General features: G+C 46.1%; 1 protein-coding gene across 1 annotated transcript in view; it reads right to left on the bottom strand.

The window, feature by feature from the left end:
* hydin (HYDIN axonemal central pair apparatus protein) overlaps window positions 1–16,469 on the bottom strand; it is a gene marked incomplete at both ends in the record, with an annotated part of 91,972 nt that overhangs the window by 7,318 nt on the left and 68,185 nt on the right. Inside the window, 39 exons of the mRNA XM_084171896.1 lie at window positions 73–220; window positions 389–554; window positions 723–849; window positions 928–1,149; window positions 1,270–1,483; window positions 1,606–1,700; window positions 1,784–1,944; window positions 2,157–2,518; window positions 2,625–2,858; window positions 2,974–3,082; window positions 3,182–3,377; window positions 3,493–3,644; window positions 3,746–3,981; window positions 4,115–4,319; window positions 4,472–4,580; window positions 4,700–4,941; window positions 5,067–5,235; window positions 5,345–5,444; window positions 5,602–5,701; window positions 5,819–6,017; window positions 6,186–6,358; window positions 6,591–6,750; window positions 6,841–6,960; window positions 9,410–9,592; window positions 9,669–9,865; window positions 10,554–10,763; window positions 10,880–11,329; window positions 11,538–11,753; window positions 12,160–12,322; window positions 12,468–12,609; window positions 12,715–12,898; window positions 13,036–13,173; window positions 13,248–13,447; window positions 13,644–13,817; window positions 13,903–14,073; window positions 14,269–14,421; window positions 14,718–14,844; window positions 15,017–15,256; window positions 15,793–15,942. Coding sequence (XP_084028022.1) covers window positions 73–220; window positions 389–554; window positions 723–849; window positions 928–1,149; window positions 1,270–1,483; window positions 1,606–1,700; window positions 1,784–1,944; window positions 2,157–2,518; window positions 2,625–2,858; window positions 2,974–3,082; window positions 3,182–3,377; window positions 3,493–3,644; window positions 3,746–3,981; window positions 4,115–4,319; window positions 4,472–4,580; window positions 4,700–4,941; window positions 5,067–5,235; window positions 5,345–5,444; window positions 5,602–5,701; window positions 5,819–6,017; window positions 6,186–6,358; window positions 6,591–6,750; window positions 6,841–6,960; window positions 9,410–9,592; window positions 9,669–9,865; window positions 10,554–10,763; window positions 10,880–11,329; window positions 11,538–11,753; window positions 12,160–12,322; window positions 12,468–12,609; window positions 12,715–12,898; window positions 13,036–13,173; window positions 13,248–13,447; window positions 13,644–13,817; window positions 13,903–14,073; window positions 14,269–14,421; window positions 14,718–14,844; window positions 15,017–15,256; window positions 15,793–15,942 — 7,097 coding nt within the window. The remainder of the gene's footprint in view (window positions 1–72; window positions 221–388; window positions 555–722; window positions 850–927; window positions 1,150–1,269; window positions 1,484–1,605; window positions 1,701–1,783; window positions 1,945–2,156; window positions 2,519–2,624; window positions 2,859–2,973; window positions 3,083–3,181; window positions 3,378–3,492; window positions 3,645–3,745; window positions 3,982–4,114; window positions 4,320–4,471; window positions 4,581–4,699; window positions 4,942–5,066; window positions 5,236–5,344; window positions 5,445–5,601; window positions 5,702–5,818; window positions 6,018–6,185; window positions 6,359–6,590; window positions 6,751–6,840; window positions 6,961–9,409; window positions 9,593–9,668; window positions 9,866–10,553; window positions 10,764–10,879; window positions 11,330–11,537; window positions 11,754–12,159; window positions 12,323–12,467; window positions 12,610–12,714; window positions 12,899–13,035; window positions 13,174–13,247; window positions 13,448–13,643; window positions 13,818–13,902; window positions 14,074–14,268; window positions 14,422–14,717; window positions 14,845–15,016; window positions 15,257–15,792; window positions 15,943–16,469) is intronic.

Below are 16,469 nucleotides of genomic sequence, written 5' to 3'. Positions count from 1 at the left end.
TCCCTCTTAGGCTGATACACCATTCTATTAAATTAGATTCAGGTGTATCACCGATGAAGTTGAGGTACACACCTGTCTTTAGGTGGCACCACCCCCTCCATGGGCTCCAGCTGCAGGCTGTCTAGGAAGGCCTCTGAGTAACGGGACGTTTCCTCAATGAAGAACTGAAAGGGCTGATTCTCTCCATTCAGCAGATACACTGTTTGGTGAGCCTTGCGTCCTACAGAGACATTCACAGAGAGACATGTTGTCACAACAAATGTTCACAGGTTATATATATATAAGACACTGATGTTGTGTTTAGGATAATGTTATTAAGAATGATCTCATATGATAATGATTTGAGTGCAGTGGGTATTTTCTACCTTAGTTGCTGTATTGCACTTACCCACTAGCAGGTTTCCCAGGCTAAGATGGGCATGGTCCATGTAGACAACAGGCTCACTAGCTGTTCCAACCAGCAGGAAGGGCACAGACAGGTTCTGATCTGGGATCAGGAAGGTCCAGAATGACTCCACTGTATCTGGCTCCTGGGCCTGGAACTCAAAGGATACCTGCAGCGGGAAGAATTAGAGATTTTACAGCTGACATTTTCTCACAGCAAAATAGTAAAACAGCAGAGAACAGGGTTCGCTGGAGCTGCACTAAAAGCAGTAAGAGTAGCTGACATTTTATCAGTGTTCAAGCACCTCAAAGTGAAGCACAATATACATAAGCCATACCTCTACTTTCTTCCCAGGCTGAATGGAGTTATTGGGTGTGAGACATTGGAAAGGGGAGGCACCTGCATCTTCACATCTCCAGATAAAGGAGTAAAGCTTGTTGGTGGGGTTTACAATGCTGAACTGCCTGTACAGGGGAAAAGATACAATGAAATATACCATTCAAAAGTAGTGAACATGTTTATGGTATGAGTGATCAACCCACCTAGGGATGGAGGAGCCAATGCCCACAGATCTGAACTCTATGACCCTGGTGTTGGGGTCCAGGGGGGCCCTGGGCAGTGCCCCATGAGGACCACGTAGTTCTGGGTTACGTCTGTTTCCACTGATGTAGTCTGAGTCCTCCAGGTGGAAGTGGCAGTAGGGCAGTAAACTGCGACCACACACCACCATGGTGGGGCTCTGCTCGTCTTTCAGGTTGGGGATGCTGTCATAAAACAGACACATAAATAAAGTATTTGAGATGATGGAAGTGTGAAAGCACAGACACATCAAAAATTAACTCTGCCTTGATTTGTAAGTGTGTGTCTGTGTTCGTGATCCTGACCTGCAGACCAGCCTGGCCTCACACTCTGCTACCTCCAAGGGGGAGAACTTGATCCTGAAGGTCTGGGTGGCTCCAGGGCTGATGATGCCCACACTGGGCTCCACGGAGAAGGGTGGCAGGTCTGGGTCACCCAGCATCAGGCATGACACGCTCTCTAAAGAGCTGGCAGGTCTGACCCCTAATCTACTGCTCTGACAGGAACGAGGGCTAACGTCTGGAAATATAGAGCACAGATCATGTGAGTTATAAGGTCTGCTGATATACAGTACATACAGTATATTGATAGCATATTTTTACATTTTCCCTCAAAACCAGAAGGCAGTGTCTGAAAGTTACCTCCATGATCAAAGTGGACACCTTTTCCATATTTGTCCATCAGGACCTGCCATGAGTACTCCAGCTTCACACTGCCTTTGTTTACCATCTGGAGTCTGCACACCATGGGACATGAGGAAGATTAGAGGAACAGATTTACATATGATAGGCACAGAAACCCAAACAGACAGTAACTTACGGGAACACTCTGGTCTGATAGAGCAGTGTGTCCTTGAAGCGGATGGTCTCTGCGTTGCAGGTGAACTTGGCATAATCACACACAGCACTGATGCGCAGCTCCGTCTCCCTGAATGACTTCTCTACTACACAGTGGACTGGCTCTGGGTCTGTCTCAATCACCTGGGGACAGACAGGACACACTCAATTTAAATTGAATTGCCTCTCTTTCCTTCATGGGTCATTATACACATAAATACAGTGCAAGTAAAGCTTCTGCATAAATTAAATGTGTTTCCATTTTATATATACATTTAAAAAATCATGAAAGATTCTGCTTTATCCTAGCTGCTTTATGACTGGGCGGTCAGTCACAGATCTGTGTGTGACTTCACCTTCTTCTTTGAAGGCTGTTGACTCCCCACTTGTTTTCCAGAGTCGACCCACTTGACGGTCCTGAGGCGGTCATCCCAGTCTGGCACCTGGTCCACAGGCTGCTGGAACACCACCCTGCACAGCTTACACTTCATAGGCTGGGCGGTCAGCACCACAGGCTGCTCTGAGCAGAAGGTCACGGTCACCTCCTTGGCACAGCCTGCATGGAGGTGGCCCACCTGGGGGGAGAAGCAGACCTGGGGGCCGTCGGCCGGCCACTCAAACCTCAGCACGTTACTGCTGCTCAGGTTGGTCATGGTGAAGGTCTCCTGGTAGGGCCTGGACACATGACAGTCTCCAAAGAACAGCAGGTCCCCCTTACCTGGAGACAAAATACAAGGGAGGGACACACATTAAACTAAGGTCCTGAAGTAGTGGAAAACATGTATACCTTTGCAGTATCATTCTAAAAAGCTTTGAGGCCTTACCATCTGGTGAGCACTCCTTTTGCTGAGCATTGCTGTTGATGTTGTCCAGGGAGACGACGTCATGGTAGCCCTCCCCCAGCAGCCGCACCACTGTCTCCTCATACTGGTTGTCCACCACTAGGAGGCGCATGTTGGCCTCGAAGCTCTGAGCCACCACGGGACTAAACTCCGCCTCAAACTCTGCCTGCTGGCCGCCTAACAGCACCAAGGAGGCTGTGTGCGCCATCTGTCTCTCTGAGGGGAGAGGAAGGATGGATAGGAAGAACTTTAGAGTTGAAACAATCTATACAGTGTCTCTATACAGTGTCTCTGCTGGTTTTCTCATGGACCAGTTGTATACCGTACCAACCTGTCCTGGCCTCGGCCTCTATGTGTGATGAGGAGATGTTGCTGCAGTTGGTGTTGGGAGCAGCTCTCAAGGTGAACACCCCCATCTTATCCAGAAGATCAATGTGAATCTGCAAAGCAGTCAAATAATGCCAATATATAAACAGCACTGTTCCATTTAATCACAACTATTTCAATTAAAACGTCATATAAACAGAGGCTGTTCTCACATGAGCAGGTACATTGGCATCATTCTTCAGCACCAGGGGCAGGGTCTGGGCCCGGCCCACCAGCAGCCGTTTGAACTGCAGCAGAGGGTGTCCACGGCTGGTCCTCAGGACTGGTCTCAGAACAGTCACACTGGGCAGATTGCCATCACCCATTAAATCAAACACCAACACCTTCGACTTGGCCATGGGTTGCAGACTAGGAAATACAGGAGAGTGAATGATGAGAGAAATGTTTACCCACACACACACGTATGCACACACACACACACACACACGTATGCACACACATACACGCAAACTGAGGTATGTACCTGGTAGCTCCCTCCAGGGTGGCCTCAAACACAGCATGGTAAGTCTGCATGGTCTGAGGGGTGAAGGTGATGATGGCAAAGGCATGAGAGTGACTGGGTATAGACAGCCTGCCAGGCATCAGCTCAAACACCTCCGTGCTACGCATTGACATCTGAAACAGACAAACAGCCACTGCTCGCACTGCTGCCATACAGCCTACAAACACACTCAATCTCTGTTTCATAAACATGTTCATCAGAAAACCACCCATACCTTAGTAAGGACAGGTTTGACTGCGAGGCTCAGCTCGCAGGGCACCTTGCCGTTGTTGTTGAGGCGGAAGCGAGCTTTGGCTGGATGACCCACCAGAACATTATTGAAAACAAATTTGTTCTCGTCCTGAATATAGATGCCCATGGAATCACGGAACTGCTCACAGTACAGCATGGTGCTGGTCTTGCAGATACGGTGCTCCTCAAAAATAGAGGCAATGTCTTTGTATGCAATCCCTGTAGAAAAAAATGAGAATTAGCAGGAATTTGGAAAGTGAGTCCCAATTTCATCAGATCAGAGAATCGCTCACGGCCAGGGGTAACGTTATTTCACATTTCCTTCTCAACCATTGCTAACTCATATACACACCTGACATGCAGACTTCGGCCACAAGCCGGTAGGGGATACCACCTGGATTGTCTGAGGGGTCTCGGTCAGTGATGTCCAGGGCCAGGCACTCCTGCCAGCGTCCTGCCTGCTCTGCCACACAGTCTACCGTGACCACCTGGTGAGCGCCCGGCGCCAGGATACCAAAACCAGGCACCAGTGAGAACACGCCCATGGTGAAACGGGCCTGCACACAGGGGAAGGGAGGGAGGCATGGGGATGGGGCAGTGGTGTATTAGGGATACATATTCAAATGTTTCTGTTCATTAAGGTCATTTAAATCTGCTGAAGTTAGTCCCAAATTTGTAGGTATGTTGTAATACTAGGAGGGACTCTCACCAGAGTGGACATGCCCATGTCCTTCTGGATGGATTCAGCTCGCCGCACTTTGTTTCCAGTGAGGGGTTTAGCAGAGTGGTTCTCACGGGATGTTCTCTTCCCCACAATGCTGCAGTGAGACATAAAGTGGCATTCCATGACTTTGGGTTATACAGAGAAAGAGCTCAAATACAGGAAGTATTAGGAGTTGAGATACAGTGAGGTCAGAGTTCATAGTGGTGATCATACCCTCTCCTCTGGGCAGGCTGTGGCAGGTCTTTACACATCCTGCTGATGTTGAAGCGGATCTCAAAGTCTCCCTTGTTCTCTATGGTGAAGGTTTGTGTTTTGCGGCAGCCGTATACTAGTGGCCCAAAGTTAATGTCACTGGAGGGCATGATGTTGTATTTCGAGAAGAGGGACTGGATTGATACTTTGATGGGAATGATGGCAATGGTCTCTCCACCCTCTGCAATATTTGGCTCAATCACCTGTGAGAAAAAGCAGACATCTTTAACGCACCAGTGGATACTGAAACTGAAGCAGCATACTACTGAAACTCTTCACATTGTTGTAAAATGTTACAAGCACAAGTTTTATGGTTGAGTCTACTAACTTGACAGCGCAGAATTGGCTGCTCTCGGATGGACACCTCCTTGTTGTGGCGGAACACAAACTGGACGCATGTGGGCCGATCGTTGGGGTTGAGGGAGCCCTTCTGGGGGGTGATGGTGAAGATCTGGTTCAGGTCTGGCATGGCTGGATCTGTGGCCTCCAGGATGAACCTGGGAAAGTGGAGGCAGAGGGAGGGGTGGGGGATAATGTGCTTAATTTGGTAAAAAATTATATGATTAATAGTTAGCTTTAGGATAGTGTATGTTGATTGATACTCACTTGAAAGCTATCTCATATTTGCCCTTGTTTTTCATGTTCACAGAAAGCTTGACCTCCTCAGATACTTTGATGGTTCCAAAGTCTAGACCACCGTCAGCCCCTAAAATACAAATACACATACTGTAGATCAAGGGAAACACCATTCATTTCCCTTTCAAAAACATGAAAAGGAATTCATCCAAATCAAAGGGAGCTGGTAAAATGATGCATGTGTGAAAGAGACAAGTGTATCTGTCTGTGAGAACTCCTGTAAAGACCTTTAGGGAAGGTGATGTCCAGAGCCACGTTGTAGGCCTCAGCAAGGATCTGTATGTTCTCTGTATGGACAATACCCAGGATGTTCTCCACATCGGACACCTAACACACACAGCAACACACAGACAGAAAGTCACACAACAACAATATGAGATAAACAGGAATAATGCAACAGTCGATGATACTAAACATCAAATCAATCATCATCCAGTACTGTACCTCGAGGCGAATGGCTCTCTTCAGGTTGATGGGCTTCATGGCTCTGAAATGCATCTGCAAGCAGAACTCAGAGTGTGGCAGGATGATGCCCTGGTCCTGAGACACACTGAACTCATCGCCCAGCACCTCCAGCCCACTCAGCCTCCAGGCTGCAGGCAGCAGCGTGTTGTTACGCAGGCACATATTCCTTGTGTCCTTCCTGAGGTTCACAACCAGCACAGGGAGAATGGAGTATAGTGGCGAAAGGAAAATCAACAGAAAACTACCATGACGAAAACAAAATCCTGTACTTTGAAACTGACACATGTTAAAAAGCACTACAGTAGCTCTGTGCAATGTGGACTACAGCATTCATTAATTCCCTGACCTGTACAGTAGAATCTTATCAAAATGCAGCTGCTTGGGTTCAATCTCGAGCTCGGGCCGGACCCCACGACAGGAGAAGCGGAAGATGGTTGGCTCTGGGTTCTCTTTGATACAGCACACCACACTGTCCTCTATCTGCCCCAGGCTTGTAGGGTACGCCCACACGGTCAGCTCCTGCCAGGGCACAACCGTGGATAAGTGGTACACTGTGATTATCACACAAAGTTTCATAACCAGTACAAAATGTGGTTATTACAGTTGTATACTGATAAAATAAAAAATAAATGGATGTGAAACTGTTCATTGATAATATTAGTGACAATGACACCTTCTTGGTATGTTTGTATCACAACTCTGACAGCTCAGACTACATTCTACTATGTTATGAGTAGTTCTGATTGGCTACTTGTCTCTCGTTGGGTTTGAGGGTCATGTTGGGAGGGTCCAGTAGGTAGGTGGTAGCCTTGGTGTCATGCTGGAAGCAGAAGTGAATCTCAGCATCCAGTGGGGAGTTGTTGTGTATCACCAGCCTTTCGATGTTCTCTGGATACTTCCTCTCTTTATACCTATGGTAACACACAGGCATGCATCACACATGCGTCCTCTATGAAGTTACAGTGAATAAAGTAGGGTAGTGGAAGGTAATCTCCCCTTACCTATCTCTGGTCTTCCCACAGAGCAGCGGGCCAAACTCATAGAGGCCAGAGCGAATGATGTAGGTCTTCTGCAGCACCTCATCAGACTGAAGGACCCTCTTACTGTGGGCAAACACCATCCTGGGAGAGACCAAACGACACACAACACATCATTTACAGTGATAATAAAACATATAAACCTATAATAAAACTTAGAACAGCTCTGACAAAATTCAGTTAAAGGCCCAGTGCAGAACTCTCTTTCTTATTGGTCTATTAACTAATTTACCGCCTGGTGATGTCACCAGGCAGTCCAAAACTCCATCCCACTGAAACATGCTGAAATTTCAGGCTGTCTTTTCAAGCAGCTCTTACACTAAAAGGGAATTATCCTAATTTTCACAATTTCACAGTATTATTCCAACCTCATAGTGTGGAAATATATACAGTGCATTCGAAAAGTATTCAGACCCCTTGACTTTTTCCACATTTTGCTACGTTACAGCCTTATTCTAAAATGGATGAACAAAAAAAAAATCCTCATCAATCTACACACAATATCCTATAATGACAAAGCAAAAACAGGTTTTTAAATTTTTGCTAAGTTATATGAAAACAAAAACAGAAATACCTTATTTACATAAGTATTCAGACCCTTTGCTATGAGACTCTACAACTTGATTGGACTCCACCTGTGGTAATTTCAATTGATTGGACATGATTTGGAAAGGCACACACCTGTCTATATAAGTTCCCACAGTTGACAGTGCATGTCAGAGAAAAAGCCAAGCCATGAGGTCGAAATAATTGTCAGTAGAGCTCCGAGACAGGATTGTGTCGAGGCATAGATCTGGGAAAGGGTACCAAAAAATGTCTGCAGCTTTGAAGGTCCCCAAGAACACAGTGGCCTCCATCATTCATAAATGGAAGAAGTTTGGAACCACTAAGACTCTTCCAAAAGCTGGCCGCCCGGCCAAACTAAGCAATCAGGGGAGAAGGGCCTTGGTCAGGGAGGTGACCAAGAACCCGATGGTCACTCTGCCAGAGCTCCAGAGTTCCTCTGTGGAGATGGGAGAACCTTCCAGAAGGACAACCATCTCTGCAGCACTCCACCAATCAGGCCTTTATGGTAGAGTGGCCAGACAGAAGCCACTCCTCAGTAAAAGCCACATGACAGTCCGCTTGGAGTTTGCCAAAAGGCACCTAAAGGACTCAGACCATGAGAACCACGATTCTCTGATCTGATGAAACCAAGCTTGAACTCTTTGGCCTGAATGCCAAGCGTCACGTTTGGAGGAAACCTGGCACTATCCCTATGGTGAAGCATGGTGGTGGCAGCATCATGCTGTGGGAATGTTTTTCAGCGGCAGGGACTGGGAGACTAGTCAGGATCGAGGGAAAGATGAACGGAGCAAAGTATAGAAATTTCCTTGATGAAAACCTGCTCCAGAGCGCTCAGGACCTCAGACTGGGGCGAAGATTCACCTTCCAACAGGACAACGACCCTAAGCACACAGCCAAGACAACGCAGGCGTGGCTTTGGGACAAGTCTCTGAATGTCCTTGAGTGGCCCAGCCAGAGCCCAGACTTGAACCCGATCTAACATCTCTGGAGAGACCTGAAAATAGCTGTGCAGCGACACTCCCCATCCAACCTGACTGAGCTTGAGAGGATCTGCAGAGAAAAATGGGAGAAACTCCCCAAATACAGGTGTGCCAAGCTTGTAGCGTCATACCCAAGAAGACTCGAGGCTGTAGTCTCTGCCAAAGGTGCTTCAACAAAGTACTGAGTAAAGGGTCTGAATACTTATGTAAATGTGATATTTCATTTATTTATTTTTTATATACACTACCGGTCAAAAGTTTTAGAACACCTACTCATTCAAGGGTTTTTCTTTATTTAATTTTTTACTATTTTCTACATTGTAGAATAATAGTGAAGACATCAAAGCTATGAAATAACACATATGGAATCATCCCCACTCAGACCACTCCCAGACAGTCCTAGCAAAATTCTTGTTTGAGAAATTGCTCTTTGCTAAGCTATTTGTGTTTCTTTTTGACCATTTTAATTGAAAACAATCACAGTAAGGTTCTTGTTACACAGAAATGATTTATTGAGATAAAGACATCTGCATTGGACCTTTAAAAGCTGCAATATGTAACTTTTTGGGTGACCTGACCAAATTCACATAGACATGTGTGTTATAGATCTGTCATTCTCATTGAAAGCAAGTATAAGAAGTGGTAGATCTGTTCTATGTGTGCTATTTCTATGCTTCCCAATTCTTAAGTTTTGTCTTTTAGTCTTTTACTTTTGGTTTTGTACACCAGTTTCAAACAGCTGAAAATACAAATATTTTAGGATATGGAAAATATATTTCACAGCGGTTTAGATGGTACAATGATTCTCTACATTATACTTGCTTGTTTTGTCACATAAACTGAAATTAGGCTAACTATTTGAATTTTAGCAACCAGGAAATGGCAGGGCGACTTCTGCATAGCGCATCTTGAAGTATATAAATTGGTTCTATTTCACAAGGACTGAAAAACACAAATGTATTTTAGAAACAAATAACAATACTCACTTTACGTCTTTGCTGATGGATGGATATGCACAGATGCCTCTACAGTACATTTGGTACCGTCTCTTTGTACCCAACAACTCAAAGTTCAGTGTTTGGTCAAACTTGCCAGGCAATTGAGAGTGGAACCAGATCTTCAGGCTCACCTCTCCATTGGGTGGGACATTCCAGCGGAATGTTGTGAGTCTATAGAAAACAACACATTTAAGTCACATTTATGCACATTAGTGTGTATTCTTCTGTAGTGTATAGATGATCTCACCGCTGGTTGCGCTCCTGTTGGGACTCCTGTTGGCACTGCTCAGTGTCAGATAAGGGAGTCACAGCGTTGAGAGGAGGGGAGCGAGAGTCATTGGACCTGGCCCCCTTTTTGGCTGGGGTGCGTCTCTTGTCTTTCTGACTCTCTCTGCCTGTGTCTGCCTTCTTCCCCCGTCCTTTTGTAGGGGTCACCACTTCTTCCTGTAAGACCCATTCAGTTAGACCTGGCTATGATTAATAGCTTCATTAATTAAACCAAGAGGCCGCAGTGGCTCGTAGGTCTGTGTACCCACATCCATACCCACACAAGCAATTTTGTGAGCAAAACATTTTAGTGGTTTTAGAGTTAATTTCCTGCAATTCTACACATTTTCCCCAGGGGGCGTAGAGAAGATTTTGCAATTTTATAACACATTTCCTGCAATTCTACACATTTTGCCATAGGGTTGAGAGAAATGCTTGCAGTTTTTAATATGTTATTTGAGTGAGAGTGACTAACAAAATCAATGGGGGCCCCCTAGGCGGTAATTCAACCATGAATAAGTTTAGATAGCTGGCCGCTAGACTAACTTACAAATCTAAACATTGTTAGCTGACATGTGCAAATTGAGTGACTGTCAGTGAGTGACATAAGAAAAAAACTGCTGATGCACAACCAAATTTCAAAATTGCACCTTGTGTATTCTATTCTAACTCTCAACAGTAAGTAGAGATCCCGACTGAGTTGGGCCGCCAGTTGCCCATCCCTGGTCTAGACATAGTGTTATTACGGTATCATCTATGGTGTTTTTCAGAGTGAGCAAGAAGTTAAAAATAAACGAGTGAATATGGTGGCAATAGTGGTTTGATGTGTCAGGTTATGCTATTTTCCATGGAGGACCAATTATACCTTGACTGAGCCTTCAGCTTCAGCCTCCATGTCTGCAGCTTTCTTCTCCCCTGCTGGATCCTCTGGGACTGAGGGCACCATGAAGGTGAAGCAACTAGTGATCTGCTGTGCACTGGGCACAGGCCTCTTCTTAGGGTAGGGGATGACAGAGAAGATAGTGGAGGGGGGGATAGGAGGGCCCTTGGGTCCCAGCCCTAAACCATCCAACACCTGAGGTACAGAGTAAGTCGACATCATTTAAAGCTTTTTATCAAAGTTCGTCATAAGGAGAAAATATAAAATGAAGGGACAATATTACTGCAATAAATAAGGAAATAAGTATCTACCTCTTCAAGAGGCGGCAGTTTGTTGCTCTTCAGGATCTCTATTCCGCTAAGATAGTCCCTCCCAGTAACAGAAAGGATGATGTGGGGCACAGTCTCTGGTGCAGCCTCCCTGTCCCCTCCCTCAGACCCCTCCACTGCTAGAAGGGCCTGGCTAGGGGCTGGAGACACCAGCTTCATGTCTGTGGCATCTGCCTTCAACTTCTCCTTCTCCAAGCGCTCCTTCTCCTTCTCCACCTTCTCCTTCTCCCGCTCTTTCTTGGTCTTCTTGCCGGAGGGGGCCTGTCTCTCAGGGACTACTTCCTCTGGCTCCTGGATGTTGTCTTCAGAGAACAGGGGCTGGAGGAGTTGACCCTGGGCTCGGTCCCAGAACTGTAGAATGTGGAGAAGCTGGGGCTGGCTCTGCTCGTAGAGCTTGAACCGAGACAACAGCAGTCGGTCACCCTCACTAGACTACAGGGAACAGAAGGAGTAGAGGAGTTTCAATTATAGGCCAGTTAAACAGCTATTAAATATGTTTTATTCCTCTGGGTGTCAGCTATAAATGATATGAGGTACAATCGTAAAAGGAGGAGAGGAACTAGTTTATATCCAAAAGTTGTTTGTCACGTAATGGCTGTGCGTTTTTATGCTTCACATGGTATTTATGAGGGTATCATACCAGCTCTCTCTCTGGGTCCACGTTTGGTAATGGAGACTCCTCCTGCCCCCCTGCCTTGCCCTCTTTGGGCTTCTTCTTTTTGGGTCCCTCCTCTGGTTCCCTAGTGCCCTCTGTGGGAGAGTCTTTATACTCCTTGCCATCAGCACAGGAGGACATTTTTCTCCCATCTTTCACCGGCTGATCCAGTTTTGTCTCTGAGCGTAGAGCACTTGCAGACTGTCAGTGTAAAGTGGAAATATAGGAGGAAAACATTAAGATATGTCATTTATTATGCTACCACTTCTCCTATGCACTGCAATGAGCACCGTGTGATGCAGTTGTTGTTTTTTTACACATTTTTTTATTTGTTCCAAATAGGACAATCAACAATTACATAAATACTATTTTCTTGTGTCCCCCCCCCCCCCCAACTCAAAGATAAAGACAAAAACATAACAACAACCAAACATTAACAACAGAGAAAAGTCTCCACATTTCCACATTAAATAACAATTATAATATACAGTCACAGATAATACAGATTACGCTTCAACTATAGCCAATATTCACATAATTTTTTTTGAGAATATACAGATTTACAGTTCCAATGATTCTACAATACCGTGTGACACAGTTGACTGACCTGTTTTCCTCCAAGCTGACTCTTCTTCCCTGATGAGTCCTCCTTGGCAGGCTCCTTCTTGCCTTTCTTGTTTTTCTTTTTCATCTCCTCTTCCTCTCTCACTCTCTCTAGCTCCTCTTGTTGTCTCCTCTCCTCCTGTTCCCTTTCTGCCCGCTCTTGTTCCCTATAACATGTACATACATTTACATTAACATAAATTATTCACATCCCAGTCTATTTAAACCATACTCTCTAAGTAAGACACATTCTGTACACATTGTTTAACATTGCTATACTTAATATGTGCGTAAGCATTTTTCATCCAATACCTGCGTTTTCGTTCTCTCAGTGCCACAAGGTGTCTGAGGTCGATGCGCTCTTTCTCCTCCTCTGGCAGGGCATCATACTCCTCCTCATCCATTTCTTGCAAGCGCAGCTTTTCCTTCTCAGCCTGCTCCCTCTGTAAGACCTCTGTGAAGGAAGGAGGAGTATTATTACCAGTCACCGTAGTAATTACCTCAAACTATTGTTTAGTTTAGCACAGCTCCCAGCTCCTTTGGCCTAGCTTGTCCTCACCCTCTGCCTCTCTCTGTGCCCTCTCCTTGGCCTTGAAGGCATAGTAGTTGTTGGAGAGGTTGACCATGTAGATGAAGGATCTGTTGTTGAAGGCCTTGAGGATGATCTGTAGGGTGCTGCTGGGGGAGAGGCAGTACAGCGTCTCCAGCCCGTCCATCACAACACCCCGGTGACAGTCACTTAGCTGCCAGGGGACAACACATACATCCCATTCATCATCAACACTCTCGAGTATCACACAGGAGATTCATTGAGGGTCCATCCCAGACCAAGGACTGGGAGGCCCATATAGGCTCTGTGTATCTCAGTACTGTACGACACCTGTAGTCTCTCTGAGAGGATGTCCACCAGCAGTTGGTCTGGTAGCAGGCAGCTCATCAGGCCCAGCTCTCCCACCTGGCTCCCACTGATGCTCAGCTGCCGGTGGATAGGACCACAACCCTGCACAGAAAGCAAGCACTAATAAGAGGCATTACAAACTGTATCCTAGCTTTGATATAGTAATACACACTATTGTGATGGTCTGTGGGTACCATTGAGGGGGCGGTGGGCTGTGATCCGTCGATCCTCTTCCCTCCCACAACACTGTTCTTGTTACGTGTAGAGATGGAGGAGGCTGGAGCCTTGGGGTCAATGACTTGACTGCCCTCAGCTGTGTGTTTGGCTACAGCCTCCACACTCAGAGTACCAACACCTTGACCAGCAGGCCCCATCACCTCCACCACTGCCTGGGCTGTACACACACACACACACACACACACATCACACCTACAGTTAGACAACTACAAACACAGCATATAGCCTAGTTCATCCACAGATAGTTTACTGTTAGGCTTTAATGCCATAAATTATAATTTGTTTGATACAGTTATCATTGGCTGAGCGGGTGAGACACACCAGAAATACCTATCCATTAAGCTGAGACTCACCGGCCTCCTCCACCCTCTTCTGAGCATGCTCCATAGCAGCCTTGGCACACAGCTCTCGGGCCCGCAGGCCAGCAGAGGTCATCCCTGAGGACAGTGCCTCCAGCACCACAGCATCAATGCTCAGACACGCTGCTCCATAGTATTTGGCCAGAGTCACTGCTGTGCCTGTTTTACCTGCACAGAATACTTGCAAATGGTTGAAAGAAAAAAATGAGTGTTGAAAGTGTTGAATTACTTTGGTGGATGTGCCACTCTTTACCTGAGAGGGGAGCCCCATGCACAATGATTGCGATGCCCCGGCGGTTTCGTGCAGCCTGGCCCTCAGGTGACAGGTCAATGCCCATGTGGCGTGCAATAGCTCTGGACACTGGGTTGACCTCCAGGTCCCCCACACTGGCAGTCCTGCTTTCCACGGTGTCTTTGATCAGGTCTATGACAGAATGCAACATGATACCTGCTGTCTTTGCTCTCTATTACTATTATAGTGTCCGTGGTATCCTGTGGCAAAGTTGTGTACTGTGAGCAGCGTGAGTGATGTTCAGCTATTTTGTCTGTTTCTTCAAGGTAATCTGTACTGTTCTGAGTGTTGTGATGTTAATGTTATATATTTGGTCTTGTTCAGTACCTCCACATGGCGTCCCATCCTTGGAGGGAGCTGCCTCTTTCTCCTCCTCCACGAGTCGTTCTGGAAGGGGTGGGGTGGCTATCTCCTCCTCCTGCTCTCCCTTATCCCCTGCCTCAGATGCCTCCTCATCTTTAGGGGAGCCAGCCTTGGACTCTGGGGAACCAGATAAAGCTCTGAGTCAGTGAGAACTTCCACTACAGATGATCCCAGATCAAATCAAAGCTTCCACTGCAGATCAAACTAGGCCCTTTACACAGTAAGTCCCAGAGCTCACCCCTATGGATTATACATGACTTCTAAATAAGTAAGCCATCAGTAAATATTAATGTACTGCTCTGCAGAGGCTCCCATTTTGTAGATATGTCTTCTCCATCCTGATAAGAGATAATTGGACAGTCTGGTTGCAGAATGACAAATAAGAGTGTGGTTCCACTGCAGAGCAGACCTACCATCCTCCTCCTCACAGTTGTGTTCATTGTAATAGTCCATTAGCTCAGGAGGTAGTGACTCTCCTGGGGCGCGTGGGGGCAACAGCAGGACGTTCTGGACATCATAGCCCTTCATCATACGCAGAATCTTAAGAGAGAGGGAGAGATTTAATCTAAAGCTCTTAAACATTCTTTCTTAGTGCTTGAAAGTTAAGAAAACAGAAACGGAACCAAGGAGATCACTCAAAATGTTTTCTTTAATTAATGAAAAGAACCATGTCTTCCACAGTGCACCATTAGAGGCAGTCAATTGATTTCACCTTCTCTTCCTCCAGGTATTTCTTGTCAAACTCCAGGGAGTAGAACTCAATGGGAAAGGGGCAGGGGTTCCGTACGATCACTTCAGCCTCCTCTCCAGCACTGAATGGCAGGGTGGGTCCCAGCTCCAGCACAGAGGAGGAGAACTCCAGCTGGGGCTCCTCTCCCTGCCCCTGGGCCAGCAGCAGCATCCTCTGGGTGCTTTGGGCCACTGACACCACCAGCCTCTGGCTGTACGCCCTCTATGGCGAACAACACAGCCAAGATGACAGTTACATCACAGGGAAGCAACCAGACACCATCTGCAGCCCAGCCAACACTCTCTCTCCCAGTATTCCCTGTGGTGTCTGTCTCTCCCTGACTCTTTAACATTACTTAGACCAACCAGTCACGTACTGTAGAGGCTTCACCAAACTTTTAGCTAGGTTCAGCTAATCTCCACGAGACTCCATCAAGACTCTAAGGCACCAGACCTGTCATTGGGGTGTGTGTGGTATGTGTGTATCTGATAGAGGAGATCCATACTGAAGCAGAGAGAGATAAGGCCCTCTGTGAGTCTGGTCTCTTATCTGTGTCTCCCAGCTCAACCTGACTCCATCATTCATGAGAAAGATGAGCTCTGGAAATACTGTGCAAATGTCGACATGCAGTGTTAACAGAACAGACAAGAGACAGAGACAGGGTCACACTTTTTTCTGTCATTATGAGAGAGCAATGTTCCTTGTAGTCATGACAGCTTAAATATATTGAACTGCTATGGGCCCCTGGTTTTCCTTACCCCCTCGGCTGGGCTGAATTTGACCTGGACGTTGACTCTATCTCCAGGATACAGCACGCCTGTTGAAGGTAGCATTTCAAACACCACTGGAGGAGGACGCTGCTCCAATCTGGCCTTCCGTCTCAGGTGGAGGGGGACATGCTTGTCAATCTACACACAGGCCATAGACACATATTCCTTGAGTTTATAACAATGATAAACAGTTCATAAATAACAGATATACAATATCTATACCCTAGCCTAACTAGAGAATCCCAAATGAATATCTATGTGGATAACTTAATTACTGAAGAGGACTTTGTACTTGGGAATATATGTATCATGATGTGGGTTTACTCTGTAATACTAGGAAGTCTTATTGTTAAAGATAAAGCCCAGAATATGAATGAGATGAGCTTGACTGTAGACTCAGTGTGGGGCCTGGGGTCTATAATTATCCTCCGAAGATACAAGACAAGAAGAAAAATTAGCCAAAGCCTTGCAGCTAATACCTTTAATATCCAGTTTTTAAATCTTTACTCCATCATAAAACAGGAGATAATGAACAAAAATGCACCTAATTAGCTATTTGTTTTACTGGTAACAGCACATAATTTAAGGTAAACACACTGACTAGTTCTCTATTTGAAGGGTGTGTTCTTTTTTACTCTACAGTGTTGCTGTCACGACTTCCGCCG

Source organism: Coregonus lavaretus (assembly GCF_964263955.1).
Source record: "Coregonus lavaretus genome assembly, chromosome: 11".
In the NCBI taxonomy this organism is placed as follows: Eukaryota; Metazoa; Chordata; class Actinopteri; order Salmoniformes; family Salmonidae; genus Coregonus; species Coregonus lavaretus.
Note: the sequence above shows the minus strand (reverse complement) of the source record. Positions and strands in the feature narration are given on the sequence as shown.